This window comes from Anomaloglossus baeobatrachus, chromosome 12, assembly GCF_048569485.1.
Source record: "Anomaloglossus baeobatrachus isolate aAnoBae1 chromosome 12, aAnoBae1.hap1, whole genome shotgun sequence".
Lineage (NCBI taxonomy): Eukaryota > Metazoa > Chordata > Amphibia > Anura > Aromobatidae > Anomaloglossus > Anomaloglossus baeobatrachus.
In genome coordinates this window covers 19,614,457-19,628,483 of record NC_134364.1, presented here as the reverse complement: position 1 = coordinate 19,628,483, position 14,027 = coordinate 19,614,457, and the positions used below count along the sequence as shown (strand labels likewise).

At 48.9% G+C, this 14,027-nt stretch overlaps 1 protein-coding gene across 1 annotated transcript; it reads left to right on the top strand.

Moving 5' to 3' along the window:
• Window positions 1-222: 222 nt before the first annotated feature.
• On the top strand, window positions 223-2,021 carry DIO3 (iodothyronine deiodinase 3). The gene is made up of 2 exons (XM_075330752.1): window positions 223-1,643; window positions 1,727-2,021. Exon 1 carries the CDS (start codon window positions 636-638, stop codon window positions 1,440-1,442), a length of 807 nt encoding a protein of 268 aa, XP_075186867.1. The 5' UTR covers window positions 223-635; the 3' UTR covers window positions 1,443-1,643; window positions 1,727-2,021.
• Window positions 2,022-14,027: the final 12,006 nt, after the last annotated feature.

Genomic DNA, 14,027 nt, shown 5'->3' with positions numbered 1-14,027 from the left:
TCTGCTTGTTTTTGGGGTGCCATGAGCAGACTCGGATCACCTTGTAATGCGCTTCCACCCTGTGCTGGGACTTGGAATTTTCCGGTAATAGGTGAAGGATGGTTCGGGGTACAATGTCTATGAAGGGTTAATGACAGAAGGGTTAATGCAATGTGAAAACCCCGAAATGTCCTGTGCACAGTCCCATAGAGACGTCACTAGTGAGCAGCCATACAGGACTGATGCGTTATAGCAGTGTGGATGCGAGTGGGTTTTGCGCACTGAAAAAAGTTACTGTGGGATCAATAATTGGAGAGAGCCCGAGGCAGATGGAGGAGCTGGGTGTGGAGTGGGGGGCATACTGTAATAGTGAGGGTGCTTAGTGTAAAATGCCCCTGGTACCCAGCATGTCCTGTGAAAGACCCCTGTTGGCATCCTCTGCGCTTGGCAATAGTCGCTTTGTAGGTCATAAGAGTGGAGGGTAGGTAATCCCCAGGCTCAAGTACAGAGAGGCGTATCTGTCCGGAGGTGGAGTCATCGTTTTCATTTAAATCTGTGGCTATAAAATGGGGAAAAAGAGAAGAGGGATCTCACAAGAGCCTGGGAGCCCCTGAGGTGGTGCTGCTGCGCCTGGAGCATCCACGGGGGGCGTCACCATGCTGCACAGCCCTGGAGCCCACCACACCTGCAAACTTCTCAAACAGGTGGTTGCCTGCTGCCTCCTGCTGCCTCGCTTCCTGCTCACAGCCCTCATGCTGTGGCTTCTGGACTTCCAGTGCATCAGAAGGAGGGTCCTACTTACTGTGAAGGAGGAGACCCCTGAGAGAGAGGACCCCCCTCTGTGCGTCTCTGACTCCAACCGCATGTGCACTCTGGAGTCTCTCAAGGCTGTGTGGCATGGCCAAAAACTAGACTACTTTAAGTCAGCCCACCTGGGCTACTCTGCCCCCAACACTGAGGTGGTCATGCTGGAGGGACAGCGGCTGTGCAGGATACTGGACTTCTCCCAAGGACAGAGACCCCTGGTTGTTAATTTTGGCAGTTGCACCTGACCCCCCTTCATGGCTCGCCTGCAGGCGTATCACAGGCTGGCTACCCAGCACATTGACATTGCAGATTTTTTGCTGGTGTATATAGAGGAAGCCCATCCTTCAGACGGCTGGGTAAGCACAGATGCCTCCTATCAGATCCCAAAGCATCAGAGCCTCCAGGACCGAATGCAAGCTGCTCAGCTGATGCTCCAGGGTGTGCCCGGCTGCAGGGTAGTGGTCGATACGATGTCCAATGCATCCAATGCCGCCTATGGTGCCTACTTCGAAAGACTCTACATCATCCTGGATGGAAAGGTGGTCTACCAAGGGGGCAGAGGACCAGAGGGGTACAAGATCTCTGAACTGAGGACCTGGCTGGACCAATATTACAATCACCTGCTGAACAAGGGGTCCCTTGTCATCCAGATTTAAAGAGGCATCACAAAGTATTTTTTTCCAGTACTGTACTACAAATTCAAGGAAGCCCAGCAGTATTATCAGTGGAGGACATGCGTTTAACCCCATGAGTGCCATGCTCCAGGAGCAGAGGGGGTTAAACCAATACCACCCATGTTGACTTGGAAGCTGCAGATATAAGCTACAACGATGATGTATGTCAGTTTTCTATTGTATGTGTGACTGTGCAGCAGAAGTGGCTCTGCGGCTGCTCAGGGGAACTACAAGTCCCAGCCTTGTAGGTTTGCTGGGACTTGTAGTTCCCCCATGCCGATGTGATCACCACCTTCCCTGTGCTTGTGTGAGTGTGTATGTGTGTAAAAGTTGCTTTACTGTAACAGAGCTGAATCTTGTGGGCGTTTAACAGTGAAGATCGGTTTTTAAATGGTTCTCGACCAGAAAATCGTGTCTGATGTCAGTAAATGCCGGCAGAGCTTAGCCTTAGTCAGAATGATATTGTTTTATTTATGTGACCTTTTTTTTGTAACTTTTTATATAAAGGATTTTTTTACGATTAAAGAAATGAGATGTTATAAATAAAGTTTAAAGAGAAAATCCGGAGAAAAGTGATGATTTGTGCAACGCAAACTTGTTAAGGTGATTCATTGACGTGTCCAGCAGGGGGCGCGCTCACTCACTGACTCCATGCGCTGTGTCTGGGGGGTCTGCAGCTCTGCCAGGTAAGGGTATGTGCGCACGTTGCTTTTTACCTGCTTTTTTGCTGCTTTTTCTTCTGCGCTGTTTAATGCCAAAATGGATGTGTTCTTCTATTCAAGCAAAGTCTATGGGAATTTGGGTTTCTTGTTCACACTATGTTGTTCAAAATGCTGCCTTTTTGTGGCAGAACTTTGGTCAAAAACTCAGCTTTTCAAAGAAGCAACATGTCAATTGTTTTTGCCATTTGGGTTTTGCACTGCAAAGCTGAGTTTTTGACCAAAGTTCTGCCACAAAAAGGCAGCATTTTGAACAACATAGTGTGAACAAGAAACCCAAATTCCCATAGACTTTGCTTGAATAGAAGAACACATCCATTTTGGCATTAAACAGCGCAGAAGAAAAAGCAGCAAAAAAGCAGGTAAAAAGCAACGTGCGCACATACCCTTAGAGTCGACCCGGACAGGATGGAGCTCAATCCGATGGGCTGCAGCTGTGTGAGGCTCTAATCACCTGTTACACCTCATACTGCATAATATTACATGCACTGTCCATGTAACCCCATACTGTGTGTGTGTGTGATATATATACATACACAGTATGGGGTTATATGAACAGGGTAAGTAACCCTACGCTAATTATATATATATATATATATATATATAATATTTTTAGCGTAGGGTTACTTACCCTGTTCATATAACCCCATACTGTATATATGTGTGTGTATGTATGTATGTATATATATATATATATATATATATATATATAATTACTTACCCTAAATCCTAGTGAATAAAAGCAATTTGCCATATCCCATTGTGTAAAATAAGCTAATTGCATTAATTTAGATCTCAACTTATTTAGCACTGGTGATTGCAGAGATCACTACACAGGATGGTCTCCATATACCTGCTGTGAATAAGCTGTATACCAGCACTTATGGCTCCATACATGCTGCCTTAAGGTTCTTTGTATTAGATATAAGGGTAGAGCGCAATAGCGTTTTATCCAAATTATACTGCATATGTAGAGCGGTGATATGCCCACCTGATAGGGTTATGTGAGCTACAACCAGTTTGTTAGCGTTAAAGTTAATCTGTCACCAGGTTTTCACCACCTATCCTGAGAGTAGCATAAAGTAGGGGAAGAGACCCTGATTCCAGCGATGTGTCTCTTACTGGGCTGTTTAGAGTAGTTTTGATAAAATCACTGTTTAATCAACAGGAGATTATCATTACAGGGCTACTTGCCGTGCTGCCAGGTAGTCCAGCATATTCATGAGCTCTGTATAACTGCTAGATGTGCAGCAGAGAAAACATTGTTTTATCAAAATGACAGCAAAAAGCTCAGTAAGGCCTGTTTCACACGTCAGTGATTCTGGAACGTTTGTGCTTTTTTTTTTTTTCTACGTACCAGAATCACTGACATACGCAGACCCATTATAATCAATGGGTCTGCTCACACGTCAGTGATTTTTCACTGACCATGTCTCCGTGCAGCGTTCACGCGTGTCCGTGATTGCCGCACGGAGACATGTCCATTTTTTTCTGGCATCACTGATGTCCCACGGACCACGCAGTGGTGTGATCCGTGAAACACGTGCCAGAAAAAAACGTGCTTTTAAAATAAAAATCATTTTTACTCACCCGGCTTCAACGGCGCTCTCTGCAGCCCGTGCAGCTTGCTGCTTCTGAGCCGGCTCATTACTGTCGTGCATATTCATGATGCACGACACAGCCGACCCGGAAGCAGCTGCTGTGGGGGTCAGCGCCGGCCGGATGCTGCGTCGCGGGAGCGATCAGCACCATGGAGAGCGGGAGCGGGCACAGGTGAGTTAATCTCTAAGTGCAATCACGGGCCACGGAGAACGGAGCCCGGATTGCACTTAGACAACCCACGTGTGCCGTGATTCACGGCACACGGAGGGACATGTGCGTGTTTTACATGCCAGTGAAAAACGTCAGTGTTTTTCACTGACGTGTAAAACGGGCCTAAGGGACACATCGCTGGAATCAGGATCTCTGCTCCTATATTATGCTGCTCTCAGATGGGGGAGCAAAAACCTGATGACAGATTCCCTTTAAACAGGGGCTGCATGAAATCTGGTTATACTACCTTTATTGATCCTGGAATTCAGCATCTCCTGTGTTTTTTAACCATGGTGGTTTGGATGGCATCATATTTTGTCCACATTCTCCCATGCAAACCGGGCTCCCAATAAAAAAAACAAACAACTTTATATGAACTAGTAGAATATGATCCCATACTCCCCTGTAAGGGTACTGTATTACAGCATGTAAAACTGCCAAAGAGTAATGCGTGCCCATATGGGTTACATGAAGTGGTCAATGTACAGGTAAATTATATGCAGCAATATTGGACTAACAATCATCAAAAAACATGTGGAATATTTAATAACAAGGAGTATACCGACATTGCTATAATATTACAATGTGATTTTAACTTTCCTTTTACCTGTTGCATGTGATTTTCCTGCAGTATCACATAATGGAACAATGTATCATATTCCATTTTTGTAGTGTGGAGAATGACAAAACTGCTTAAATAGCAGTTACCTAACATACTATTAGTGCTAGGCTTGTTAATTTTGGGTGCAGATATTGCCCTGATCAGACTCCTTCCTTGCACCCTCCCTGCTTCTCCTGATTTAGGACACCTTGCAGTCAGGATCCAGTTCACAGGTTTCAGACCCTAGCTGCAGAGACAGGTAGGAAGGCAAACTGCAGAAAATTCACTGTCCTGGGACCAACCCTGCAGTGGATTCAGATCACAACTGCAGAGCGATTCCTATAAAGGGCACATTGAGGAATTTGTTAATGAAACAACTGCAAAATAAAATTGGAAATATAGAAATTGCAACAAATCGAATGCCCTTTTGTACAAATGGCACACATTTCCATCATAGTGGATTACATAAAAGTGTTCTGGTGCCTTATCCCACTGTATAATCAGCGATTTTAATATGAATATGTGTGGAGAATTTTCAGTGCCATTATGAGATATTTGTAAATTGATAGGGAGTTGGTAAAGTTGGGCAATTTCGCCATGTGTCCAGGGGCGGACACGGACAAGGGTCCCTGTGCAAGAACAATATATGGAACCTTTGCAGTCCAGTAGCTCCTCATATTGCACAATTTCACATGCATGGAGGTAAGGCCTCCTTCACACATCTGTGTCTTCGGTATGTGTGACGTCCATTTTCACACGTACGGGAGAAATGGACTCACGTAGACCCATTAACTTCAATGGGTTTGCGCACACGTCCATGTCCTTCACACAGCATCACAGGTGTCACACAGACCGCACACTGATGTGATCCATGGGACATCAGTGTGACACGTACCAGAGAAAGCGCCTGTCCCTTAAAAAAAATAATATAAAATCATTTTTATACTTACCTGTCTCCGATGCTGCTGTCGCTTCCGGGTCCCACTCATTATGACTCATGCATATTCACTGCACTCACAGCGGACCCGGAAGTAACAGTAGCACTGGAGACAGGTAAGTATACCAGCTCATGCTGTCCGTGTGCTATTTGGATAGCACACAAACAGCATACGTGGATCACACAAACGGACAACCGGCTGGCCTCGTGGACCATCCCCACGGACATCACACACGTGCGTTAAATGGACGGATGTGTGAAAGGGTCCCTAAAAGTGGGTCCTTTATCTCCTGGGCCCTTGTACGGCTGCTCCATTGATATGTCCGCCCCTGATGCCGTCATTATTCTCATCAGGAAATTAAACCCTACTCTGACTAACATCCACCCTGTGTACTTGCCCAGCAACATAGTTTGTGTTTCCATCAATACTAGAAAAAAAAAAGCCGTGCAGGTGAGATCCGCAGGAGACGAGTGTTTACTTTACCCCAGACTAAACTGGTTTTCTTTTACAAAAGGTTGGGAAAAAAAACGAGGCTCTTTCTAGGATTACCTCGCCCTTTATGCAGCACTCGCCCTGCTACCAACACAGATGTGCAATGAATCCCAACCGGCACTAACTGTCCACTGTGACAAAGACGATAACCCCATTACACAGCAGCGGTCTATCGCCATCAGTCTTTCCATTACGGCATATGAATGTAATAAAGGGGTAGGACACACATCAAAGGAAAGCCTCCGAAAACAGAGGTTCTCACTCTGGAGGACTCAGCGCCACCAAGTATTCCATGGGCAGCATGTAATTCCACATTTGTCCTGTAGTGGCCACTGCAGAAATATGCAACCGTTCACAGCGTCCCCACTGATCGCCAATAGATCTGTAGTTCCAGGAGTGACGTTCAGATGGGAAATCACTTTAAAGTTGGCTTCTATGGAAGTATTTTTTTGTTTTAGTTCTGTTTTTTTTATTTATTATATCTGCCTGTTATTATATAAAACAGATATAAAAAAATGAAGGAAAATACAACATATTATATGAATCTGCAACACAAATTGTGGAAACAGACGCCGCAATGTTTGTAAACCACACATCAGCTCGGACTTGACCCAGTTGATAATGACTTTGGAAATTTACAGCCTGACGGTTTTTGGCCTCGTTCTTTTCCCTTGCTTATGTCAGTTATTGTGGAGGAACCGGATTCCATCAGACTTCACCGCCGCCCGAGGCAGACAGGAGCCTCGACGAGAGGTGAACTCTGGACCTCACATGACAACGTGGAGTTCTATCTGTATGTCGTGCGTTATCCTTGTCTGACTGAGGCGACCCAGGTGCTGGCGAACTACAAGTCTCAACGTGGTGGGTAAAGGTGGTCCGTATAAAGAATTAATTCGCTCCAACATTTGTAAAATATGCATCCACCATCTAAAAGAAAGATGAAAAGGTGACAAGCAGATCTGTATGTTATCCTCTAGGTGCTAATCCAAAAATGCCCCAGGCGTTTCCCATAAATTCCCTGGCTATTAGGGTATGTGCGCACGTTGCTTTTTACCTGCTTTTTAGCTGCTTTTTTGCTGCTTTTTCTTCTGCGCTGTTTAATGCCAAAATGGATGTGTTCTTCTATTCAAGCAAAGTCTATGGGAATTTGGGTTTCTTGTTCACACTATGTTGTTCAAAATGCTGCCTTTTTGTGGCAGAACTTTGGTCAAAAACTCAGCTTTTCAAAGAAGCAACATGTCAATTGTTTTTGCCATTTGGGTTTTGCACTGCAAAGCTGAGTTTTTGACCAAAGTTCTGCCACAAAAAGGCAGCATTTTGAACAACATAGTGTGAACAAGAAACCCAAATTCCCATAGACTTTGCTTGAATAGAAGAACACATCCATTTTGGCATTAAACAGCGCAGAAGAAAAAGCAGCAAAAAAGCAGCTAAAAAGCAGGTAAAAAGCAACGTGCGTGTGGCGCCCCTGACCTGGTCAGGCACCACTGAGTACTGCACCCATGCTGGGGACAGTACAATACAGGTAATCCAGAAGGCTGACAGGGGTGTGGTACACAGGCGCATAGTGATCAGGTCTCACACATGTACCCATGAGAGGACCCCTGGGGATCCCAGGAGGGGGAAAAGCCTTGACCTTCACTGGAATAGTGGAGGGGGCCAAAAAGCCTCCATCTCCTCTCAAGGGGTGTGGTAAGAGAGTCTGGTTGCTAGGTGGCGTAGGCAAGAACAGGAGAGGAGGGGCAGTGAGTCAGTTAGAGCAGAACTCCATAGGGCTCAGTGAGGAGCAGACCTGTGGGGCTGTTGCTGTCTAACAGCGCCCGCGCAGTGGCTACTGACGGGGGAGAACGGTCAACTAGGAGTGCTACCCGAAATCCATCTTCAGCTAAAGAGAGGGCACGGAGTGGGAAGTAAGGAGACTGCTAGAGAGTACCAGGCCCAAACGGGCGGCAGATCCCGAAGCGGAGATAGATCCAGCTTTCTTTTGCTAAACCTGCCGGTGTGGGGCTCTCAAAGCCCACGCCACAACACCACAAAAGCCGCAGCCACGTAGCCACAGTTAGGGCCCATAGGTCACAGGAGGCAAGCAGCTGGAGTGGCCTGGTCCAGGCGACAAGCAAACGGCAAACGAAGGGGAGAGAGGCTGCAGCATCTTCCCTGGGTGACCCCCATAGGGACTAAAAGTCGGGGTCACCCCAAACCACCAAGGGCTAAGGAAGGCGAGTTAGTAGTCACCCTCACAAGTCAGCCTGAAGGACACCTGGTTCCCGCCTGGTTCATCCCAGCTACGCCCGGGTTACTCACCCTGCCACCTGAAGTGAGTAAAAACCCTGAAAGACATTCTGCCTGTGTGGAGTTATTCTGCGCCTTGTGGTTCTACGCACCTACACAGGGCCCTGGGGCTTGCCTCACTCTCAGGAGGCTATTCCAACTAACTGCACTCACCATCAGCCCCAGGCGTCCCTCAACCTGCAGTGGCGGTCCCTACTGGCCGCAATACTGAGAGTGGCGTCACGACAAGAAGAAGATCTCCTACCTGTGACCAGATCCAGCTACGTGGAGTCCCTGAAGGTAATGCACCGACACAACACCTGTGGGGCTTCACATGCGCACATACCCTCAGAGTGTTTTCCCAACCTGTGGTATACCTCTAAATGAGCCCCTACAACAGGTGTACCCCAATATGTGCCCCTGACAGATGTGTACCTCCATAAGATAACAGGACATTGGAGTGCCTCCATTCATTCTCAGGTCGCAGGAGAACCTCCACAAATGCCCTGAATACAGATATAGCTTCCAGGTCAAACAAGTGCCCCATAAGTGTCTCAACAAGACACGGACACTGAGAACTGACTCATCCACAAAAATCTCTGTAAAACGTGCACCCCATAAATGCCCCTGCCACAGGTGTAGCCTTTAGGTACCCCAACAACAGCTGTGCCCCATGAATGCGCTGGCCACATAACTTCTCTATCACAGGTTTAGCTTCATAAGTGCCATAGCCAGGGATGTGCCACAGCGACAAATGTCCTGGATACAGGAGCACCTACTCAAGTGCCTCATCCACACATGGACTTCCAGAAGTGACCCATCCATTAGAATGCTCCTGCCCACGTGTACCCCTATAAATGCCCAACCCACAGGTGTGCCCTATATGTGCCATATCAAAGTGGAGAAGGAGAAGGGGTTAAACCCGCACAATCCGCCAGATAAATTCAGAGTTTGCGCGGGTTTAACCCCTTCTCCTTCTCCACTTTGATCTGCAAACACGTGGGGCCGCTGCAGCCGCCATTATCTGATGCTATCTATGGTGGTTGTGACCTCTCACAACCTGAATCGGTGAGTGTATTGTGATATATGCTAAACCGTATGTGTAATCTGGTAAAACCCTATCAGCGCTTCTCTTTTCTAGTTTCTATATGTGCCATAGACACAGGTGTATCCCAATAAATGCCCTGGACACAGAAGTATCAATATAAGTGCCCAGATCAAAGGTATTCCTCCAAAAGTGACTCCTCCACAAGAATGCCCTTTCCTCAGGGATACAAAATAAGTTTCTCAGCCACTGGTATGTCTTGTCCACAGTTGTATTCCATAAATTTTCTATCTACAGGTGTTCCACTTATAAGTATCCCAACCAAATTGTGCCCCATATACATCCAATCCACGTGTTTAACCCCTTAAGAAGGTAAATACTGGTTGTGCACCTATAAAGTGGGGTTTACACGCTGCAACATCGCTAGCATTGGTTAGCGATGTCGAGCGCGATAGTCCCCGCCCCCGTCGTGCGTGCAATATTGTGTGATCGCTGCCGTAGTGAACATTATCGCCACGGCAGCATCACACGCACTTACCTGCTCTGCGACGTCGCTCTGACCGGTGAACCGCCTCCTTCCTAAGGGGGCGGTTCGTGCGGCATCACAGCGACGTCACACGGCAGGCGGCCAATAGAAGCGGAGGGGCGTAGATGAGCGGGACGTAACATCCCGCCCACCTCCTTCCTTCCGCATTGCCGGTGGAGGCAGGTAAGGACATGTTTGTCGCTCTTGCGGTGTCACACACAGCGATGTGTGGTGCCGCAGGAACGAGGAACAACATCGCTAAAAAAAAAGAAAACGATTTTTTGTTTTAGGACGACCTCTCCGCGGCAAACGATTTTGACTGCTTTTGCGATCGTTTTAGGTCGCTCATAAGTGTCACACACCGCGATCTCGTTAATGACGTCGGATGTGAGTCACAAACACCGTGACCCCGACAATAATTCATTAACAATATCATAGCATGTAAACTCCGCTTAAGTGCTTAAGGGTATGGGTGTATCCCCAAGGAGTCACATCCAAAGCCTCAGTACCAATTGTAAGCTATAAGTTCCTCTGCCACAGGAGTGCCCTGATAGTGCCCCAGTGAAAGGTGTGCCACCATAAATGCCACTGATTAACATTATGCTCTGGCTCTTACAGTTGTCCTGAGACATCTAAATGTCCCCAGGATGAGCAATGTGCTGCTGTTTTACTATATTTGTGGTTTTATAAAGACATTGCAATAATATCTATATATATAATTGCCTTATTCTGTCTGTCTGTCTGTCTTGCTCCAAAATTGTGTCCTTACGGTGACAAACAGCGGATTGGCCGCTGGGCTCGCCATGGCCCCGCCCCCCGCATGGATTGGCCGCTCGCCTCGGCTCCGCCCCCTCGCACGGATTGGCCTCTCGCCCCGGCCCCCTGCACGCATTGGCAACTCGGCCACGCCCCGCCCCCCTCACGCATTGCACGCACACTCTGGCCCCACCCCCCGCACGCATTCCCCGAACCGACTCCCAGGTGAGTGCTGTACCCCCGGGAGCCCACATCAGCGTACGCCGGCGTACGCTGGTGTGGGCTCCCGTGCGAGCGGGGGGCAGGGTACATTGGTAACCATGTAATATTGTAGCATGGTTACCAGAGTACACCGGCTCCCAGGTGAGTGCATCAAGGTCCTGCAGCGGCGGAACACACACGCACGCACACACACACATAAGAACAGACACACACACACACACACACACACACACATATCAGATCGCATCCACACACTCACAACATCCCGTGATATCGCTTGCTTCTCGGCGGCGATCCTGTGCGTGCAGTGATCTTCCAGGACCTGCCGGAGGATCACATGGCCGGAAGCATGTGGTATCTCCGGATGTTGTGATTGTGTGAGCGCTGTGCGATATAGTCAGTGTGTGTGTGCGTGTATGCGATCGGATGTGTGTGAGTGTGTTCTGATGTGTGAGTGTGTGTGTGTGCGTGTATGCGATCGGATGTGTGTGGGTGTGTTCTGATGTGTGAGTGTGTGTGTGTGAGTGTATGCGATCGGATCTGTGAGTGTCGGCAGAGGAGCACGGCGTGCAACACAGCTGCTGGGACCGCCCACCGGTGGGCACAGGGAGAAGTGGGGTGTGTGTGTGAGTGTATGCGATCAGATGTGTGCGTGTATACTGTCTGATGTGTGACTGTGGAGCACGATGGGGAGTGCGCAGCATGGGGGATGGAGCATGATGGGGGGTGCGCAGCATGGGGGATGGAGCACGATGGGGAGTGCGCAGCATGGGGGATAGAGCACGATGGGGAGTGCGCAGCATCGGGGATGGAGCACGATCGGGAATGCGCAGCATGGGGGATGGAGCACGATGGGGAGTGCGCAGCATGGGAGATGGAGCACAATGGGGAGTGCGCAGCATGGGGGATGGAGCACGATGGGGGGTGCGCGGGGATGGTGGTGGTGTAGTTATGGTGGTGGTGGGTTAGTGGCAGCGCTGTTGTGATGGTGGTGCCAAAGTAATGGTGAAGGTGTGATAATTTCGGAGCATAGCAACAAAGGCAGAACAAGAATGGTGTTGTGATGTGGGGATGGCTCTGCTGTGGTAATGGTGGCGGTGTGGTTTTGGTAGGGTAATTATGTGGTAATAGTAGCAATGTGGTAAGTTATGGTGGTGATAGCGACACAGTGGTAATGATGATGGCTTGGTAATGATGGTGGTGTGGTCATGGCAATGGTGTGGTGTGGTGTGGTAATAGTAGCGGTTTGGTAAGTGTGGCAGTGTAGTGATGGCGACAGGTGGTCGTGGTGTGGTGTTTGTGACGCTGTAGTAATGACTGTAGTGTGGTGATGGTGACACTGTGGTGATGTTGATGCTATGGTGATGGCAGTGCTGTGGTGATGGGGCACAGTGGGAATGGCGATGGTGTGGTCATGGTGGCGATAAATAGTGGTTGTGTGGTGATAGTGACTCTGTGTTGATGACGGCACAGTGGTGATGGTGTGGTAATAGCGATATGTGGTAAGGGTGGGGGTGTGGTAATAGTAGCAGTGTGGTAAGAGTGAGGGTATAGTAAAGATGGCGGTGTGGTGATGGTGTGGTAACTGTGCCGCCCCCGTGCCAGCAGCCAAGCTGCTCAGATCCGGATCTGCGGTATGGCTCGAGGGACTCTACTGGACCCGGGGGTTGCTCGAACACTTCGAATATAAAAAAAGGGATGTATATGTACGGGGGTTGTTGAAAACTGTCTGTGACGCCACTCACGGTGTATGGTGAGGTGTAGCACCACCGCTGCTGTTGTGGGACTCCCGGGGGCGATGGGCTGGCAGCTGGATGTTAACCCCTCCGTGGGCAGGGATGGATGCCCCGGGGCCCAGTGTCTCTGTGCAGGGGATGGTAACGGCAGGTCAGGGATGTTACTCACGGTTGAATAAATCACACAAGTCCTTTGGTAAACCAAGGTGATGGTGGCCGGCTGCCGCGGCCAGGGGTGTATTTCTGGTCCCACACCCGGGCCGGTGGTCAATGCCCCTTTCCTCTCTGCACTTTGTGTTTTCTGTGATGGATTTCCCGGTGTGAAACGCGGGAGTCCGCTCCCGATCCTTTGGTAGGGAGCCGTGCCCATCTGACGCTGACCCGTGGGATCTACCAGACCCTGGCGGATGCCCTATCCCTCTTGGTGGGTGGTTGTCTACTTTTCGGGACTTAGGTTGGGACAGGACCTAAAATCCTGCTCTCAATTGGTTAATTAGCTAGGCCGTTGGTGCCGGTCCTGGCTTCAGGGTCCAAGTACCCCCTTTTGTGCACGGTTTCCGGGTCGGTTCTCCAGTGTCGGTACCAGCAGGCTACAACCCTGCCCCGGTCCACCTCGGATCTCCGGCAGCCATCTTCCCGTCTCCTGCTGGCACTGACCACTGTCTGCCACCTAGCCAGTACGCCGGGGCTCCTACCCCGACGCCTGAGTGTCAACTTAAAGTTCTAAACTTTACTTTCTCACTCCTCCTCCACCACTACTCCAAGCTTCACTGCTTGTTTTCCCACCCTGGGTTCTCCAGACCCCTAGGTGGCCGTTTTCCTTCCGCCTGGTCCCGCCCACTAGTGTGTCTGTCCTTCCCTGAGGGGGTTGACTAGGATTTTGTCGGCTGGTTTAACCCTGTGTGGGAGAGGTGTTATGCGGGGGCCTATTTGTGTGACTACCTGGTTTTTCCAGGGCGTCACAGTAACAGCAGCAGTGTGGTAAGGGTGGTGATGTGGTGATGGTGACAGCGTACTGATAGGGCTAATGTGGCACTCTGGCGGTGTGGTAAGGGGGCTGCTCTCGCCAGCGTATAGTAGATTTGTACACTACCAGCCCCTCAAATTAATGAGCTTCTTTTATTTATCTTTCTATGATTTCAGGTATTATTTGGCTGCACACAGACGGCATTGTGTGAGATGTGCCAAAAGGATCCCCGAAATGTGACCAGAGCAAAGTCAAATAGTGCAAAATACAGCTCCCAGCAGTATACAACTCCACCCAATATTATATGTGGGGTCAAGGGTAAGCCGAGGATAAACGCCAAAGCATTAGGTGCTGAGTATCCAAACTCCTTGTGTTATACTATCTACTGAGCCATGCATCTAATAATTTCATATGTGATACTGTCTCCTGAGCTGAGTATCTACTGTGGATATAAAAAGTCTACACACCCCAGTTAAATTTTA